The following is an 18,901-nucleotide window of genomic DNA, read 5'->3' on the forward strand; positions in this document are numbered from 1 at the left end:
GCCATGATCATATTGAATGGTGGAGCAGGCTCGAAGGGCCGAATGGCCCACTCCTACTCCTATTTACTAGGTTTTCTATTTCTCCTTTACCTGCATGGATTCATGGACCTATTTTTTCGCCAGCATGAAACCTGTCGGCGCTGAGTACTGGCAAATGGCGCTCAAATCGTCACAACCTTGTAATACGCATGCACCATATTAATTCGCCCCCAAGTGGGAAAACCCGGCCCGGCTGCGTTTCGGGCCGCCGTCACGGCTCCAGCAAAAGAGGTTCAAAACTCCCGTCCAGACACGGCTGGCTCCCTCTCTCGAACCCTCTCCCCTCTATGGCTTCTTCTCAGCAACTCCTTCCAGTCACAAGTTGGCTTCCTAATGGCGGCGGCGGCGGCATCTCAATCTAAGGTCAACAACGCATGCGCGAACCGGGGGGGATTGGGGGGCGGGGTTCTACGTCTAAGGTCAACAGCGCATGCGCGAACCGGTGCGTTCGGGGGGCGGGGCTCCGGCCGTTTACTCAGCCGGCGTGTGCGCGGCTAAGTAAACGACTGCGCGTGCGCGGTGCGTAGCGAACCTGGCCGGGCTCTAAATACTGGCAAAAAAAAGGCGCTCAAATCGTCACAACCGTGTAATACGCATGCGTGATTCCCTCCCTCCGCGTGTTGTGGTGCCAGTGTACGTGCCGACGAGGCGGGAAATTGCGCAAGCGCTCGAGCTCCTCTCTCTCTCTCTCTCTGGCGGCGGTTGTCGGCGCGCGGTGCGGTTCCTTCACCTTCCCCCCTTCGTTTGGACCTGCGGCGCACAGTCATGTTCCGAGCGGCGCTGAGGTGCAGCAGTACCGGCCTCACAGCCTGGAGGCGAGCGGCGGCGGCAGCAGCGCAGGCCGGGGCGGCTAGAGGACACCCAGCGGGTGAGTAACATGGAAGACTCGGTTTCCCGCCGCGATCCCGTTTAAAAAGCCGCATTTTGTGTGTGGTGGTGGTGGGGGGAGAACTCGGGGAACAGCAGCTCTCGGGCCTTGACAGAAAGCGGCCTGTTCTTCATCCCCCACTCCCGCCTACTTTCGACGCTTTAAATCCGAGCCATTTGCCCCCCCCCCACCTCCTCCCCTCGTGTCCTTGCAATGACCCGCCCGGCAGGAGAGTCAGGCTCTGGGCCTAGTGACATTCTCTTCTTGTCAGGAGGGTGAGGGGGAGGGGGAGGCGGCACGGCTTTTAAATTCATCGAGCTTCCCCCCCCCCCCCCCCCCCATCATCCATCCCCGGCCAAATAGCAGCCGCAGAGGCCGTGGTGTTGGTGCAAAAAAAAACCCCCCACCCGTCAAACCGAAACGGAGTAAGCTGCTGTGGTAAAACGGTTCACGAGGTGCAGCATTTATCCTCCGAGGGACAGGCTGCATTCTTGTTTTCTGTTGGAAGTGAATTAGTCGGAACCCATTCCCGTGGGAAAAAAAAGGTAATTGCAGCGTTTTAAAGCAGTTGAATTAATGGATGTGCAGTAAAGAATAATTCAAGGTCATTTGTGTATCCTACACTTCCGGTTTGGAAGGCCTGTTCACCAATGTTGCGGGTACTGAATAAATAGGATTTAATTTTTGTCGATTCAGTGTACTGAAAAGCAAACTAGTTGCCCCCCCCCCCCCACACAAAATAATGGGGTGTGGGTTTAAAATGGACGTACCCCACCTTGGTGGATTTTTGAACTCAGCTGGACTGCCAATGTGTCCAGGACTGAGTGAAGGCCCACAGATAAATTTGAGGGCATCTTCACCTTGGTCCTCCTTGTGTGCTTCTCAGCAGCTGATTACCAAGTGACTAGAGGGTTTGTCCGCCTGCCCCTCTTGAGTAAGGGAGGAAGCTACAAGATAGAATGCAAATTACAATCTATCAAGAACATACTTTTTTAAAAGGTGCAAGACTAAGAAATGTTGGTAGTCAGATGGATTTGGGTGTCCTTGTACGTGAATCACAGAAAGTTAACATGCAGGACAGCAAGCAATTAGGAAAGCAAATGGTACATTAGCCTTTATTGTAAGGGTGTTGGAGTATGAGTGAAGAAGTCTTACTGCAGTTATATAGGGCTTTGGTGAGACCACATCTGGAGTACTGTTTATAGTTTTGGTCTCCTTACCTAAGGAAGGATATACTTGGTCCACTTGTGTGCTTCTCAGCAGCTGATTACCAAGTGACTAGAGGGTTTGTCTGCCTGCCCCTCTTGAGTAAGGGAGAAAGCTACAAGAAGGGGCGCAAGGAAGGTTCACCAGATTGATTCCTGGGATGAGCGGGTTGTCCTGTGAGGAGAGATTGAGTGGAATGGGCTTATATTCTCTGGAGTTTAGAAGAATGAGAGGTGATCTTGAAACATATAAAATTATTAGATGGCTTGACATAGTAGATGCTGAGGCTGTTTCCCCTGGCGGGGGAGTCTAGTAATAAGGGGCATAGTCTCAAGATAAGGGGTCGGCCATTTAGGAGAGAGATGAGGAATTTCTTCATTGAGGGTTGTGAATCTTTGGAATTCTCTACCCCAGAGGGCTGTGGATGCTGAGTTATTGAGTATATTCAAGGCTGAGATCGATGAATACTTGGACATCAAGGGATAGGGTGAGAAAGTGGAGTTGAGGTAGATCAGTCATGATCTTAATGAATGGCGATGCAGGCTCGAGGGGCTGTATGGCCTACTCCTATTCCTATTCTTATGTTCTTGCATAACTTTTGGATTGTTCAATTGAATGAAATATATGCAAAGTGTTGAATTTTTATATTTTGAATATATTTAATTGCATTTTGAAAGTGGTTTAGCACATTGTTCTTTCATCTTTAGGAAATGGATTTGAATTTACTCCTGAATTACTGGCTGTGAACATTGAGGTTGTAAACATTCCAAGTAAAATTATTTTGGAGATCTAACCCAGTTCCTGGTGGTCTGAAGCAAAATACTGTGGATGCTGGAAATCTGAAATAAAAACAGAAAATGCTAGAGAAGCTCAGCAAGTCAGGCAGCATCTGTGGAGAAAGAAACAGAGTTAATGTTTCAGGTCGAAGACCTTTCATCAGAACTGGAAGATGCTCACTGCCTCCCACAGCTACCTTGATTACACTTCCTCCCACCCCGTTTCCTGTAAGGACTATATTCCCGTCTCCTAGTTTCTCCGTCTCTGTCGCATCTGTTCTGACGATACTACCTTTTGCACCAGTGCTTCTGATATGTCTTCCTTTTTCCTCAACCGAGGATTCCCCTCCACTGTAGTTGACAGGGCCCTCGACCATGTCTGTCCTATTTCCCGCACTTATGCCCTCGCCCCTTCCCTTCCCTCCCAGAACCATGATAGGGTCCCCCTCGTCCTCAACTTCCACCCCACCAGCCTCCACATTCAACGTATCATCCTCCACCATTTCCATCACTCCAGCACGACCCCACCACCAAACACATCTTCCCCTCCCCTTTCAGCATTCTGAAGGGACCGTTCTCTCCGTGGCACCCTGGTCCACTCTTCCAACACCCGCTTTCCTCCCCACGGCACCTTCCTGTGCGAGTGCAGGAGATGTGACACCTGCCCCTTCACTTCCCTTCCCACCATCCAGGGCCCCAAACACACTTTCCAGGTGAAACTGTGGTTTACTTATACATCTTTCAATTTTAAGGAATCTTACAACACCAGGTTATAGTCCAACAGTTTTATTTGAAAATCACAAGCTTTCGGAGGCTTTCTCCTTCGTCAGGTGAGTGTCGGGTTCCTTGAAAATTACCGCATATATAGTCACAGAACAATGCCTGGTGATTACAGATAATCTTTCCAACTGCCCGTTATCAAGGCCATCAAATGTATTGAATAGTGTTCAGACAGAGAAACAGTCTCCCTGGACGGTGGGAAGGGAAATGAAGCGGCAGGTGTCACATCTTCTGCACTCGCACAGGAAGGTGCCGTGGGGAGGAGAGCAGGTGTTGGAAGATTTGTGATTTTCAAATAAAACTGTTGGACTATAACCTGGTGTTGTAAGATTCCTTACATTTGTACACCCCAGTCCATCACCGGCATCTCCACATCATGTCTTTCAATTTAGTATACTGTATCCGCTGCACACAATGTGGTCTCTTCTACATTGGGGAGACCAAATGCAGACTGGGTGATCGCTTTGCTTTGTCGGCAAGTGTGAGTATGACCCTGATCTGCCAGTCGTTTGCCATTTTAATTCCTCTTCGCACTCCTACTCTGACCTCTTACACTGTACCAATGAAGCTCAAGGAACAGCACCTTATATTTCGTTTAGGCACTTTACAACCAACATTGGATTCAACATTGATTTCAATAACTTCAGATCATAACCACTGCTTCCATTTTTCAGACAGCTACTGCTGGTAATGGTTCTGCTGCTCTCATTTACAGCTACTCTTGATCAATCTTTTGGTTTTTAACCTGTCCGATTACCACCCTCCTTTCCTTGTACCATTATCCCTTTTGTCATTTAATCACTCGTGCCCTCTACCCTATCACAGACCTTCCCTTTTGTCCTCTCCTCTCCTCCCTTCTCCCCCCCCCCCCCCCCCCCCCCACCACTCCAGCTTTCCCTGGTTCTGTACTTGTTTAAAAACTTTTAACTCTTTTAACATCTTCCAGTTCTGATGAAAGGTTTTTGACCTGAAACATTAACTCCGTTTCTTTCTCCAGAGAAACACCCTGACTTGCTGAGTTTCTCCAGTGTTTTCTGTTTTTATTTCTGGTGGTCTGACTCCAGAGCACAAAGCTGCTTATAAAACAGCTATAATTAGTTCTAAAATTCTAGTCTTACTCGTGGGAAATGTCACTGGTGTTCTAAGATGGTTTAAACATATTGGACAGGGTAGCAGGAGCTTTCCCCTATAGCTGATCTTTGCTGCACCTGACCTAAGAACTCTTAAGTATTGCTACTGGAGTGAAGCTGATTGCAGACCTGCAGTTCTTGCTCTTGTCAGCTGCTCTCAGTAGTATAAATCAGCTGGTAGTAAAGGAATGACATTGTACATCCATGAAACTGAAAGTCAACAAATGTGCCCGTCTGCTTATGGTAACTGGTTTAATTCAAGTAAATATTGGGTGCTGGTACTGTGCATTTTAACTCTGGTTCTACTGTTACTGCAGAGAGCTATGCAGCACTATTGGATCACCTATCCAATGCAGTGTAAAAAGTGGAGTGATGCACAGAGGTCACTCTTCTGAAACAGGATCAAAAATCCATAAAATATTAAGGCTGCTCTTGATACTGTAACTGGGTACAATAAGTGGGAGATGTTCAATTTGCCAGTATTGACAACACTCATCTTGATGGGCACAAAAAACAGCACTATATTGTGCACTGGTTGGGAAATGTTGGTTGTAATTTTTGTATTTGCTTATACCAGACTTGAAATGCATAGAGTCTTCCAGTGTCACAACACACTGCAAAACATTGGCTGACAAAGAATTCATTCCTACATGGTCTTTTGAATTGGCCAGATGGTTTTGAAGCTTTGAACCAACTGATCTTGGGTGATGAATCCTTCAGATATTTGTTTTTGTGTTCAATTGTGCTTTGAGGAAACGGAGTGTTGGTGTTCAGTTCTGGGAAACTGCTTATAGGCTTGGCTCTGACAATAATTAACAGTTCCCTCTAATATTACCACATATGTACCTTCTGGTTAAAAACAGGCCAAGATTACTTTATGGTTGCTCTGCTTATGCAATGCAGCAGTCAAAATGAAACTAATTCCATGCTGCTTATGGTAAGGCAACTCCAATAGCTGCATCTCCAAACAATATTTTAGTTTTTAAAAAAATGTTTAGGTAGAGTTTGGAAAATCCTATTGTTCAAATGTCTACTGTTTCCACTCTTGAAAGCCTAGTATTGCCTGGCAGCTATATCATTATTTTCACAATGGCACTTTTTTTTTTGGATTCTTTTCAGACTTGCCTACATACTTGCTGGCCACTTTATCGGATAAAAGCTGCATTGTTAGCCAGAATATAGAGGCTTTACTCCTGTGTAGGATGTTGAAACTATATAACTTGGATACAGATAAGCGAATGAACAGAAATAGCTTATTATTGTTATAGCCGTTTCTGGAATTTTTAAAACAAAATCACACTGTCTTTCTCCCCCTTCCCACCTCTCCTTCCATTGGTTTCTGTCTGCATAATTTCCTCCTTTCCATTCAAGTGAGCATTATTCTGGTTTACTGTTACCTGTCCATGTTTTGACTTGTATTTAACGTTTTCATTTCCTGGTTCATCTTTTTAACAGCACGCTATTGTTTTTTTTCCTACATTTCTGACTGCTGAGAAAAGCACGTCCTGCAGCTGATGTTGCCCACCACACTAATCAATAGTTAGCAGACATTACTACTCATTATTTATTTTCTTCCCCCTCCTTACTGTAATGTGAGTAAAATTAGAAGCTCCATGGTGTCCCATGTGTCTGTTGCTTTACTTTCTTGGTCCTTGTTTTCCATATTATGATGTGTTTATCTGATCCTGCTGAGGCAAGCAGCACCAAGGCAGTTACTGTGGGTGGAAGAGCACAGAAAACACCTGTCTTATGGTCATGATTCATGTAGAGCAGTACATGAGAGAGGCTGAAATGCACACTTTGCAGTTGATGGTTTTTATCAAATGACAGTAGGAATGCAAGGTTGACTGATTTCCAAATGTAAAATTTTTGATTTTATTGAACACATCTGTCTTGAATAGGTGATTATTACGAATCCTGTTCAGTCAGGAAGTGAAACTATTTTTGATCACTTAAATAGAATTTGGCCAAAATTATTCATTTTTTTTGAAACTGCATTGTTCCTTGTATGGAGGTATGATTTTACTATTACTTTTGAACACAAAACTGTAATATTTTGCACTATGCAACCAGAAATTAGGAACCTGTTTCTACTAATATTCCTGAGCTGGCTAGAGAATTATCAAATAGGTGCATGCGTTTTCTTTGAACATTTTGGTGATGATCTGTGCCTGAGGCAGAAAATTATTGATCAGCATTGACAGTAGCTACATTTTAAACCTGGCAAGTTTACTTCAAAGTCAGGAAAAGATTCCAACTGTTTCTAGTATATCAAAGTTAGTAACCTTCCATGAAGCTTCTATTTATTACCACATAGAGTTAATGTATTAACTTCTGCTTTCCTTGAGGAAGTCTCCTATCGAGATTATGAATTTTTGGACTTGGGGTTATTCTGCAATTGATGCTGGCTTTAATATGATTGGCCAGTAGGAGTTCTGCTTCCAGTGTGGCAAGTGTTTTCTCAGCCACTTGATGACTAAATCTACCAATCTCAATTCTGACTCCGTGCTCATCTAGTTCCACTGTAACTGTGCCTGGTGCTGATTTGATCGATGGTATTTGTGGGGGGGCAGTCATGGCTCAGCTTCTGAAACAGAACAAAACTGGGAATGGAAATAGGGTGGGAATGCATTTCTCAACACAGGTAAATATTATGAGAATTGAGTTACATCTCTAATGAGAATGCTTTGCCACGATTTTGGATGCTAATTTTTGTTCAGATTAAAATGTTCTTGTAAGTGGCTGTTGCCTAATCAAGCGTGAGATCTTTATTTTGGAAAAATTGTGACTAGCTTGCGTTATAATAATAGGATGAGTTAATTCTGAAAGATTAATGTGCTTTACATGTTGAGAAGTGAGGGAGTAGAGAGATACATTACATGTTGCCTTTCCCCCAGAAGATGTGTGTATAATTGGTATTGATTTTTTGGAGGCTAAAAGAGAATTTGTAACATTAGTTAGATGTACGGTTTTCAGAATTTAATATGTCCTCTCTTTGTCAGCCGCCCTTGCTTCACGCTGGTATTCACATGGCAAACACGAAACTGATGAGGAGTTTGATGCTCGTTGGGTGACGTACTTCAACAAGCCTGATATTGATGCCTGGGAGCTCAGAAAAGGTACAAAGTAAATCCATTTAGGGGATGAATAGTTGATGTAACAGCTATTAAGGGAGAATGTTTCGACTTCATGGGTCATGTCTGCCATAAATTTTAGGAGAACCTTCCTCATTGTAGCCTACAGGTTGAAAGGTGAATTGTAATGAGGAAAAACGTGAATTGTTGCTTATGCATTGCAGTAATATAAAAACATTTTAAACCTGATCCCACATTACTAATTGGTCATGTGAAAATAAACTCCCCCAATAGCTCTGGGCTGGTCTGCTTCATAGTGTCATTGTGAGGCTTACAGACCTGTGAGATCCCAGATCTTTGAATGAATTAATTTCAGATTATTGTGATCCTGCTCCTGATTGCAATAAAGTTAACCTATTGGCATTCCATTTGGGTGGATACTGGGCAATATGATTTGGCTGTAGTTAAATAGCCTGCTGACACTTGCAGTCTGATTTCTCTCATGAAGAAAGGCCACTTGCATGACTAACCAAAGGAATGCTAGATCTTTGGTGTCTTCAGGTAAAGAAGAAGGGGAGGGAGAGAATTTTAAAAGCTGCTTACCGTAGGGTTTGCACAGCTAGCAGCAACCCCAATGTAAACCTGCAAGATTAGCTAAAGTTGGTGCCTAAGAGGACCTAGATTTTCTTTTTAATTGCTTCACTGTAAGGACTTGACTTTTCAGGGTGTGCCAATGAGTGCCTCTAAGCCTAGGTTGGATTGATGACCTTTTTTCCTAAATGCTATTTTTTATTTGCTGGTGCACAGCAATCTTCAATATGTATCTACTTCTGTAAACCATTGTACAGAGGTCCCATCACAATGAGAGTTCCCTCAATTTTCCCTTGCCCTTAATTGTGCCATGCTGGTGTGTTTTTATTTTTTGATCCCAAACCAAGTCCTGCTCGCCCATTAACCCCTGTCTTTACTAACATAACATACTCCTGATCCCCACAACACATCAAATTTAAAATTCTAACCGTTGTGTTTAAATCTCTCCATGACTTGCCCCTTCTTATCTCTGTAACCTCCTACAAGTCTTCCGCATCCCAAACTCTCTGATCCTTTGACTCCCAACGTCTTGTACATCCTCCTCCTGCTCCATTGTTGATTGTGCCTTCAGCTGCCTCGGCTTCCTGCTCTTGAATTCCCTCCCTAAATCCCCCTGTTTCCACCTTCTCCTTTAGGGCCCTCCTTTGACCAAGCATTTGGCCACCCCTCCTAATTTTACCTTTCCTCCTTTTTGTTCTGCATCGGTTTTTCCTTACACCTCTGAAGTGCTTTGGAACATTTTTCTATATTAAAGATGCTGTACAAATGTAAGCAGTTATTGTAAAATATTTTATATACATTGTGATTTATTGATGCACTTACTGCTGGTTAACCCAAAATATGTCAAGTTCTGGACTAGGACTTTGGAGTTATGCAATACCCCTAATGCCATGTTACATTTGTAACGTGGAGATGTTCCTAAAATTCATTCAGCCTTTGAAGTATGTTGACCTGTTAAATTAAAAAATAATGCACTAAACAAGTAGATGAAAGCCAAGAAGTTAGCTACTTCCATTATGGACTAAACTATAACTTCATGCTAAAAGATGGCCTTTTATCAAATATATATTTCAGTGCTGTTCTCACAAATTTGATAATTTTCTTTGACTGTTTTATAAATTTTTTTGATCTTAACTGCATGTTTATCACTTTTTAATACAAACTAAAAGTTTATTTTAGTACTTAATGTGTCATTTGCCGATTATCAGGCCAAAATTATTTTTTTTGTACTTATTTTAGGTTAACACTTTTTGCTGTTTAGTCCACAAGCTTTTAAAACAAGCTTGGAATCATCTAATTGCTATTTGATCTCTTCTGCTCTTTTCAATCTTAATGCTATTCTGCACTAGGTTTTTCCTCCTCCTTAGTCACTACAGTATTTTTCCTCCACGGCTTGTTTGCAAAATTTTTCATCCTGTACATTTACATTCTGCACTTGATGCTTTTGACATTGCTTTGAAAAATCAACCAATTTGTACTGTCTGCACTGATGGACTGCTGTTGTACATGTCTGTTTTATTTGACAGGAATGAACACCCTCATTGGATACGACCTGGTACCTGAACCCAAAATTCTTGATGCAGCCCTGAGAGCATGCCGTAGATTAAACGATCTAGCTAGTGCAATCCGCATCCTAGAAGCAGTGAAGGTCAGTTGAATTGAAATGTCCGTTTCCAGCATTCTTGTCTGTTTTGTAAACTTGGAAATTTGAAAGGAAAAGCAGGTGTAGTTTTCAAGTGACATTAGTGTCCCATGAGGGTTGAAAGCAGGGCTCTGCTTACCTACTGGAATTGTACGGTTTTATGGCTGTTAGATTGGCAGCTATAGAAGTGCAGCATTTGCTTTTCTTTCTGTTTGAATCCTCTTCAAACATGCACTGTAGTCACCCCATTTAATTATCTATAATATATTAAAAGCCTAGCGTACTATGCACATACTTCCTGTAAGTCCCTAAGTGCCTTGGGACAATTTACTGCATTAAAGACAATATACATACATCGTGTTAGATTTCTGTTACACTTTCTTGTTACACCTATTTCTATCATGACTACTGTACCCATCTGCATGTGCCTTTGAGCCCTCCCAGCTCCCATCTCCAAGGTAGATAGTGCTGTGCTTTCCACCTGAGGTCTTCTCAGCTTTTCATCTCTCCTGGTTGTCCCTAAAACCAGTTGCCATCTCTTGCCTCCACTGGACTTTCTCCGCAGTCAGTGCCTCGGCCATGCCTGAGAAATAATACGAGATTCCCCAGCTGGCGTGTTAATACCTAATAGGGATGCCCTGTCTCGGCAGAAAGAAAAGTTACAGTCCAAAGCCATCGCTGCTGGAAATGTTGGGTTCCTCTTGTTAGTTTGCAACCCCATTTCTTAAACGTCAAGAAGCGCTTAACACCAGCGATGTTTGCTGTTTAAATAATATAGGACCTTTCGGTTCACTGCAAGAGAAGGCATTTACTTTTGTAAGCCTTCAGGGAGGGTGAAAATGATTCTCGCTTCACTCATGTTCTTTTGCTCTCTCCCATCAGCTGTCCTTTGTCACTCCAGCCCCCATGCCTTCTCACTCCTGCTCCAATTCCCATTCCTTCCTTGTTCCTTATCGCCACATCTCTCCGCACCAGGCTCTTCTCCCCCCCCCCCCCCCCCCCCCCACCCCCCTCGCAAAATACCTATTGCTGTGCTTGTCCCACTCATATTTTCCCCCCTCCCCCACTGCTCCCATACCCTGCTGCAGTCGTCCTAGTGCTTCCAAAACTCATCCACGCCCTCCAGTGCTCCCATGCCACCGAAGCAATAGAGTTGAGGTACAGTTCAACTATGATCTAATTGAATGGCGGAACAGGCTTGAGGGACTGAATGACTTATTCCTGTTCCTTTGTTTCTATGTAACCATATATGAAATTGAACTCAATAAATCTGATAATTTGTGAGCTACCACCAGAAAATAACCATTCAAGCTACTGAATTATTGTAAAGACCCACCAGGTTCACTAATATTCTCCAGGGAAGAGAAACTGCCTACCTGGCTTGGCCTACCATGTGACTCCAATTCTACACTGTGATTGATTCTTAATGCCCTCAGGGCAATAAATACTGCAGTACCATGATTGTCACATCCCAAGAACAAATTAGAAAAAAAGTATAAACCTGGACTCCTGCTGCTTGGATGGATGTAAAAGGTCCCACATCAATATTTGAAGAGTAGGAGTTCTCCCAGTGTCCTGACCAACATTATTTCCTTGCACACCATCAGCAAAAATAGACTAATGGCTCATTTATTAATTTGCTGTTGTGAACAAATTGACTGCTTGTTCACATAACTGTGACTGCACTTCAAAAGTAATCCATTGGTTTTGAAGTGCTTGGGGACATCCTGAGGGTGTGATGAGGTACTATATAAATGCTTCACCTGTGATTTCATTGCAGTTTGTATAAGTTTTAGTGCAGAATTGCATGAACTGCTTATACTTTAACAATAAAGGTTAAGTAGATATTTGCCTTTCACATCCTTTGTGTTCCTTTTTTTAGTAGTGAGAAATTTATAAATTGCTGTTATTAAAGAACCTAAGGCAGACTATTAATGCTGTAGAGAGTGGATGATATTTCAATAATGGATTTGCTTTGGGCTGTTTATCTTCTCATTTGAGAGCATCACAGTGCAGTTTCTCAAAAGGGTTCTGGAAGGTATTGCTCAATGTGTATCCCGTAGATTGTTTGTGCTATTAATCGACAGTTAATGACATACCACATAAATGTCGTTTCTTCAGGAGAGGAGAAAAATGAGGATACATGTTTGATTTAAATAAAATCATTTAAAGCTGTTTGATTTTATTTTCTGCCTTCTTTGGGGTGACTTTGAAGTGAGGGCGAATTTGGAATAACTTGTACCTCCTCTGCTCAAGCCAGTGAATTGCTGGTTAGGTTGATGTAAGCTGCTTTTCCTGTGCTTGAGTCTGCTGCCAGGCTAAAGAAAACTGATTTAACAGTATATAAGCTGAGCACCATCTTGCAGGTGTCGGGCTTCGTCAAACAAAATTTATTATGTAGTTGTGTATAAATGTGACTCATTGCACTTTGCAGGACAAAGCTGGCCCTCACAAAGACATCTACCCTTATGTTATTCAAGAACTCAGGCCTACGTTGACTGAACTGGGAATTCCAACTCCGGAGGACCTCGGTCTAGACAAATTATAACGTTATACTTGGTGAGTTTACCACAGCATTGATTTCTTATTTATCTGATCAGTTTAATTTGTCAGCTAATTCTAAGATGGTTTCTAGAGATTTGTAAAGCCTATATCCTATATTTATATGACCAGTCTTAAGAATAGAATCATATAGTGGATTGGCCACCAGAAAACTGAATGGAAGCTACTATATCTCAAGTTATTGAAAGAAAAAAAATGTGAAGTGTAAATACATGTTAATTGTGGAATTGTTAATTAGATGAATTTGAAGTTTCACCTAGAAAAGGTGATGACCATCAATGAGGCCGAAACTTCACTATACAGCTTCATTTGTTGCTTGCATGTTTTTAAATGGTGTCTCCTGAAAAAGACAATGTTGGCTTTAGTAATGTGATCTAACATTGATTTGTCATTTGTTGCACTTATGTTCAAATAGAAAGTTCTGTCTTGAAGGCTGGAGAATGGAGCTGACCTACCCTTTTTAAGAGCTTTGCATCATTGTTGCCCTGGGCAGTTATTGTCTTCACCATATGGAAAGCAATAGCTTTAGCAATAGCGTGAGTCACCAAACTATTTTTGGGCCTTAAACTTTTGAATAAGTCTAGTGGCAATTGTGTGTTGGTGATACTTTTGACTTAGTCTAAAACATTTGGCTTTGCAAGTGTGCATCTTTTCAAAAGAAAGCACAATCTCTGGTTTTCCATTTGACCTACAAAGTCAATTCCTGGAGATTCCTTTTTCAGGAAAACTCTGAAAGCAAGTACACTATGCAACAGAACCTTGTAACTCCTCCCTTGCACAAGTAGAGAATATTGCTTTGGATAGAAATGGGATACATTGGGTCTAGCTGCAGACTCTTCACATAGTGCTTTATATCTTGTAGCTAAAATCATTCTCAAAATCCAGGCAGATGATACCCTTGCTATCTTACTGACTTGTTTTTTATTGGTGTCAAGGCCATAATTGTCCCAGTGGCGTGTGATTCAGCAACCCTGTACTATTTATAGATGCTGCTTCATCTATTTTTCACTCAGTTCTTTGAGTTCATGTGGCAGCCATTTTAGCTTATTGCCCATCTGTGGCAGGGAATGGTGACCTATAGTGTCCAGGTTTATGAAAGCCACTTAGAAAACTACACTGTTTGCTCACCAGCTAACTCTCCTCTGAAGTTTGAATCTTGTTCTGAACGAATGAATGAGCTTCAAAGTAAAACAACAGTTGCCCTTCTATTACTTGTTTCTACGTGTAGAATTAGTGAGCATTGTAGCAGACCTGCCTAATCTTCAGCATGCAGACACTTGGCTGTAGGAAGTCATGGTGCCAAATCTGTAAATTTGCATGTCTGTTTCTTTCAATGGTTCCTCTATCTGAACTATATTTTGTATCTATGCATCTTTGTATCCACTCAGTGTTATCTAATGCACAAATAGATATATCCTATAAGAATAGAGCTTAAGTAAACCCAGTGCCAAGCCAAGGTTACAGAACTGGTTAATAGAAAGGGTCATCTTACACCAAGCTTCACCAGGGAAAGTGGATTTTATTTTGCATACTCTTGATAACTTCATGATGTAATCTGCAAAGTTTTGCTCTTTGATACTTGCAGTGTATATATTTGAAGCTTCTTGCATGCCACTGGAAATTAACTTTATTTTGATATGTCTGCTCAAAAGTTTAAGTGTTTTGCAGTTGCAATGCTCTGAGCCCATTTGCAAGTTTAGGCCCTCAGAATCCTACCTCCACATTCTGTACTACTTGTACTCTCGTTTGTATGTGAAGTTCAACAAGTGAAGAAAGACATTTGAATATCTGTTGTGGGTATGTTCTTCATTCTATGTATGTATGTATGTATTGGCAGCCATGCCTTCAGCTGCGAAGCACTGGAATTCCCTCCCTAAACCTCTCCTCCTTTAAGACACTCATTAAAACCTACCTCTTTGACCAAGCTCCTGTCCTTGTATCTCCTTTGTGGCTCGGTGTCAAATTTTGTCTGATAACACTCCTGTGAAACGCCTTGGGACCTTAAAGGCACTATATAATGCAAGTTGTTGTATGTGGGCATGATGCAGAGCTCTTGAAAGACAATGTCCTTGATGTCTTCTCACCCCACCCTTTTAAGATGGCAGTGATTTCCTACTTTTGTTGAGTTGAATTATGTTCAGTATTTGAGGGAAAACAAAGTTAATGGAATGAATCTAACATTGTGCAATATTTTTCTTCCAGATGGTTTTCTGACCTTCGTCCGATGTGATTGTACATGATACAGCATAAAATATTACTTTATTGGACATTTAAGTCTTTTCTGCCGTATGTATTATGTCTACCTGTGAACTCAATTCAATAAAGAATGGAATGAAACACTTACTGCTAACTGTTATTGAACAGATTTGTGTGTGAATGTAATGGTTCCGAATTAACGTTTGGATTACCGCCAGCACCCAGGTAATTTTAGTCTCCAAGGGCCAGCCATTTTAAGTTTTCAGTGTTCATGCTAACACAGACACTAATTAGTGATACTGCTCAGATGTCAGGTGTTGCTTTACTGTAATTAGATACTGCTGAGAGGCCATTGCCGTTCAATAAAATGCTTAGACTCTATTCCAAAACAAAAGTAGGAATATTTTCCAGCTATTTTTCTATGGGCTTTAATTCCCAAATAAGTAAATATTTAGCTGCAGTGTCCTAATTAACTTCTGTCTTCTGTCTCAAACTAAGGTTACATGCACTTGTAGCTGATGGTTTCCTTTGAAACCTCAGCACTGAGCTTTTCGTAACTCAAAATTCTGCCCATTATAGCACTGCTTGCTCTTGAATAAAGAACTTTGACTGGAATTGCATTCATTGAGGAAATTAAAGTGATCAACTTGTGATATGGACACACAAAGCAGCTTTCAAAGTTGCATTTTCCACATAATCAAATTAAAGTAAGTGTTCTACAATTTATTGCATTGGCTATACTGTTTACCAATAGAGTAGGCTCCCAATCTAGTTTAAAAATTATTTTTCAATAAATTAGGCTTGAGGCCATTCTGACATGAGGAACATTGGCCACTTTATCGAGCTGGAGGACAGAAATTATCTAGTTTCTTGTAGCCTTGCCTTTCAAAAGTTGAACATTATTATGGGTCTTTGGTTCAGAAAACATCAGTCAAACCTCTTTGACCAGTTTTCAGTTCAGTGAGGTTACAAGACACAGTGCCCTGCAAAGGTGTCTCTTTTTTTCTTCAACTGATAAAAGCTTCTGAAACCTAGAATCTCAACTCCAGCCAAGGAGAAACGTTTGAGATTGGGAGGGGAATGAGAAAATATGGTAATGAAACCAGTTTGTAATTTGGTCTTGACATGGTTGAAAATTGCAGATACCTCACTTAGCTCAAACTCATTGAATTTATTTTGAAACTCAGTGGAATGAAGAGTCAAATACGAAGTGTTTTCTTGCGTTAAATCACTTAATTGCAAGTTAAACTACATGGTGCATTTTGTGTTTCATTTTCTTTTTTATTTAATTTTTGAAGTTGATGCTTAATTCTACCTGTGATTTTTATGGAGTGTTTGCATAATATAGAACCATTTCCAGAAATGGTTAAAGATGATGTATCACAGGATTTGTGTGAAGATGAATTGTTTGAACAAGCATGTCAGAACCATGCGATGTTACTCCCCTGTACACTCCTAGCTATTACCCGACATGTAATGTGGACAACTCAAATGATTGCGCCACACGCACAATTAAAAACTTGTATCCTCAAGGAGGAGAGAAAATTCCCATTTGAGTTTAAAATGGTTGCTGCAATGGAAATTTGCATCTGAGCAGAAGACCAAATTTACAATTCTGTTTCAATCTCAATTGACCAATTTTATGTCAGTTTCTTACAACTTCCATTGGTTCATGTTTTTTTTTAATCTAACCTCTACATTCACAACACTGCAATAGACAAGTTCATCAGTTTGTATTGGAAAGATGTTAATCTGCTTCTCTGTGCCAGCAGAAACATGTTCTTGAATTACTAAAATAACATTTACAAGATTACAGTGGAGTTTTGGGTTCATGAGCTTTGCATTTGTGTTGAACAAAACTCTCTTGATCTGCCCTGTTACTTTTGATTAAAGTTGGTGAATGTGGAATATTATCCACCCATTGATCTGCTTATATAGAATCGTAGAATGATACAGCATAGAAGGTGGTTGTTCGGCCATCGTGCCTGCTCTTTGAAAGAGCTATCCAATTAGTCCCCTTCTCCATAGCCCCGCAAATGTTTCCCCTTCAAGTATTTAGTACATGATGTGCTTAAAAATGCATTATGAAAACGACTGCAAGGATTCAAAATGAAGGTGATGGCCTTTGCAAGTGAGTTAGGGTGAGCTAAATTTGTTTTGCTCATAACACATCCTGTGTGGTTTCTTCCTAGCTGTTTTTAGTATCAGTCTAATCTATTTCCTTCCATTGTCATGTCATTTAGATGCATCACCAATTTTTAGTGGCTGTTTTTAAAAAAAAAATACACACTTTTTTAGATTGAAAGAACTGGTGATGGGCAAGGCACTGAATTATTGCCCCGCATTTGATCAGTGCTACAGCTGACCTGAACATACTATGTGCACAAAAATTGCCTGTTTTTATTGCACTGGTGTATTGAAGAACTGTGTCTGACTGATGCTGCCAACAGTGATTCCTCCCATAATGCATATCCTATCTCAACTCAGTCTTTTTGGGGGAGAGAAATTAAAAGCACATTTCGTGCACTTCTGAGCAAAATTAGTGGAAGCAATTTACTTGATTACCTAGATTGGTAAGCGGCACAAAAAAAACACACCTTGCATTTATATAGCCTCTTAAGTTGCAACAACTTCAAAAGCAATTCATCGCAAGTGTTTTAAGTTCAGTGACTAGTTATATTGTACACAGCAACCCACCAGAAATAGCCATGAGATGAGTGACCAGTTAAGCAATAACCCCCCCCAAAAAAGTTGGAAGGGTGGAATATTTGGTCAAGACACCAGGAGAACCCCTTGGTCTTCAACAGTGCCATGAGATTGTTAACATCTGGAAAGGGCAGACAGAGTTTTAGTTTACCTTATATTAGAAGAGTGGCACCTGTGATTGAACAGCACTACATCATTACAGCGTTGGCTTGGAACTGGTTCAGATCTTTGGTCTGAGCAAGAGTTCATCACCTTGGCCTGAGGTGGGAGTGCTACCAATGAACATGGTCTTAGGGAGGTGTGTAAAGGAAGAAAAAAAATCCATGTGAGAATTTGCCCTTTTTGGGGGGGAAAATGGAGATTCCAGTTGAAATTGTGTCAATTCTTTTTAGTAAAAAGTAGCATAAAACTCAGGTGTCCTTTTGCTTTTTAAGCATTGAGAGAAAATGAAGTAAACCTTTTGTTGAAAGACTAGTTTTTCTGGCCTTTTTAAGTGCATGTATGTGTATTTGAATAGGATGTTACTTTTTTTTAACTTGCAATTTAAAATAAACAACTTAGGCCTTTAACGTAGTAAAATGTTGACGGGACCATTATCAAACAAAATTTGACACTGAGCCTCAAAAGGAGATATGACTTTGACCAAGCTTTTGGTCACTTGAGGTAGGTTTTGAGGAGCGTCTTAAACAAGGAGAGAGGCGGCGATGTTTAGGGAGGTAATTTCAGAGCTTGGGGCCTAGGCAGCTGAAGGCACGGCTGCCGATGGTGGAGCGATGAAAATCAGGGATGTGCAAGAGGCCAGAATTGGAGGAGGGTTGTAGAGCTGGAGGAGGTTAGTGATAGGATGGGGCGAGGCCATTGAGGGATTTGGAAAAAATAAAGGAATATGAGGACATGCAGGCAATGGATGCTAAGGCACTAAAGTCACTTGGAGCAGAAATATGCAGTTAATGCTGGGGAAGTCCACAATTGTTGAGATATCCATCTGTATTGATAGTAACTCCTTTGGTATATCCATTTAATATCACTCCATTTTGCACTTTACATTTGCTCCCTTTTCTTTCCTCAAGTCCCTTTTTAATATGGGGTAACAATTATAGGTCTAGTATGTTCTTAGAATGTGACAGAATAGCTATCTAGTCAAAAGGGTTGACCAATGACCTGATCTCGGCCCATTTCCTATGGTGCGCTGCAAGTAGCCATTATAAAGTGCACAAAAGATACCTTCTACTATACTGAGCACATTGGTTACTCTGTTGCACTTGCTTATCAAAGCCCAAGCCTGTAATACTCGAGTAGTGTTTTAAAGATGTAAACACCACTGTTCAAAT

The 18,901-nt window shown here is 41.4% G+C and overlaps 1 protein-coding gene across 1 annotated transcript; it reads left to right on the forward strand.

The window, feature by feature from the left end:
• Positions 1 to 706: 706 nt before the first annotated feature.
• LOC137304831 (cytochrome c oxidase subunit 5A, mitochondrial-like) lies at positions 707 to 15,011 on the forward strand. The gene is made up of 5 exons (XM_067973572.1): positions 707 to 907; positions 7,802 to 7,918; positions 9,991 to 10,112; positions 12,541 to 12,665; positions 14,871 to 15,011. Exons 1-4 carry the CDS (start codon positions 805 to 807, stop codon positions 12,652 to 12,654), a joined length of 456 nt encoding a protein of 151 aa, XP_067829673.1. The 5' UTR covers positions 707 to 804; the 3' UTR covers positions 12,655 to 12,665; positions 14,871 to 15,011.
• Positions 15,012 to 18,901: the final 3,890 nt, after the last annotated feature.

The sequence above is a fragment of the Heptranchias perlo genome, chromosome 38, assembly GCF_035084215.1.
Source record: "Heptranchias perlo isolate sHepPer1 chromosome 38, sHepPer1.hap1, whole genome shotgun sequence".
Classification (NCBI taxonomy): Eukaryota; Metazoa; Chordata; class Chondrichthyes; order Hexanchiformes; family Hexanchidae; genus Heptranchias; species Heptranchias perlo.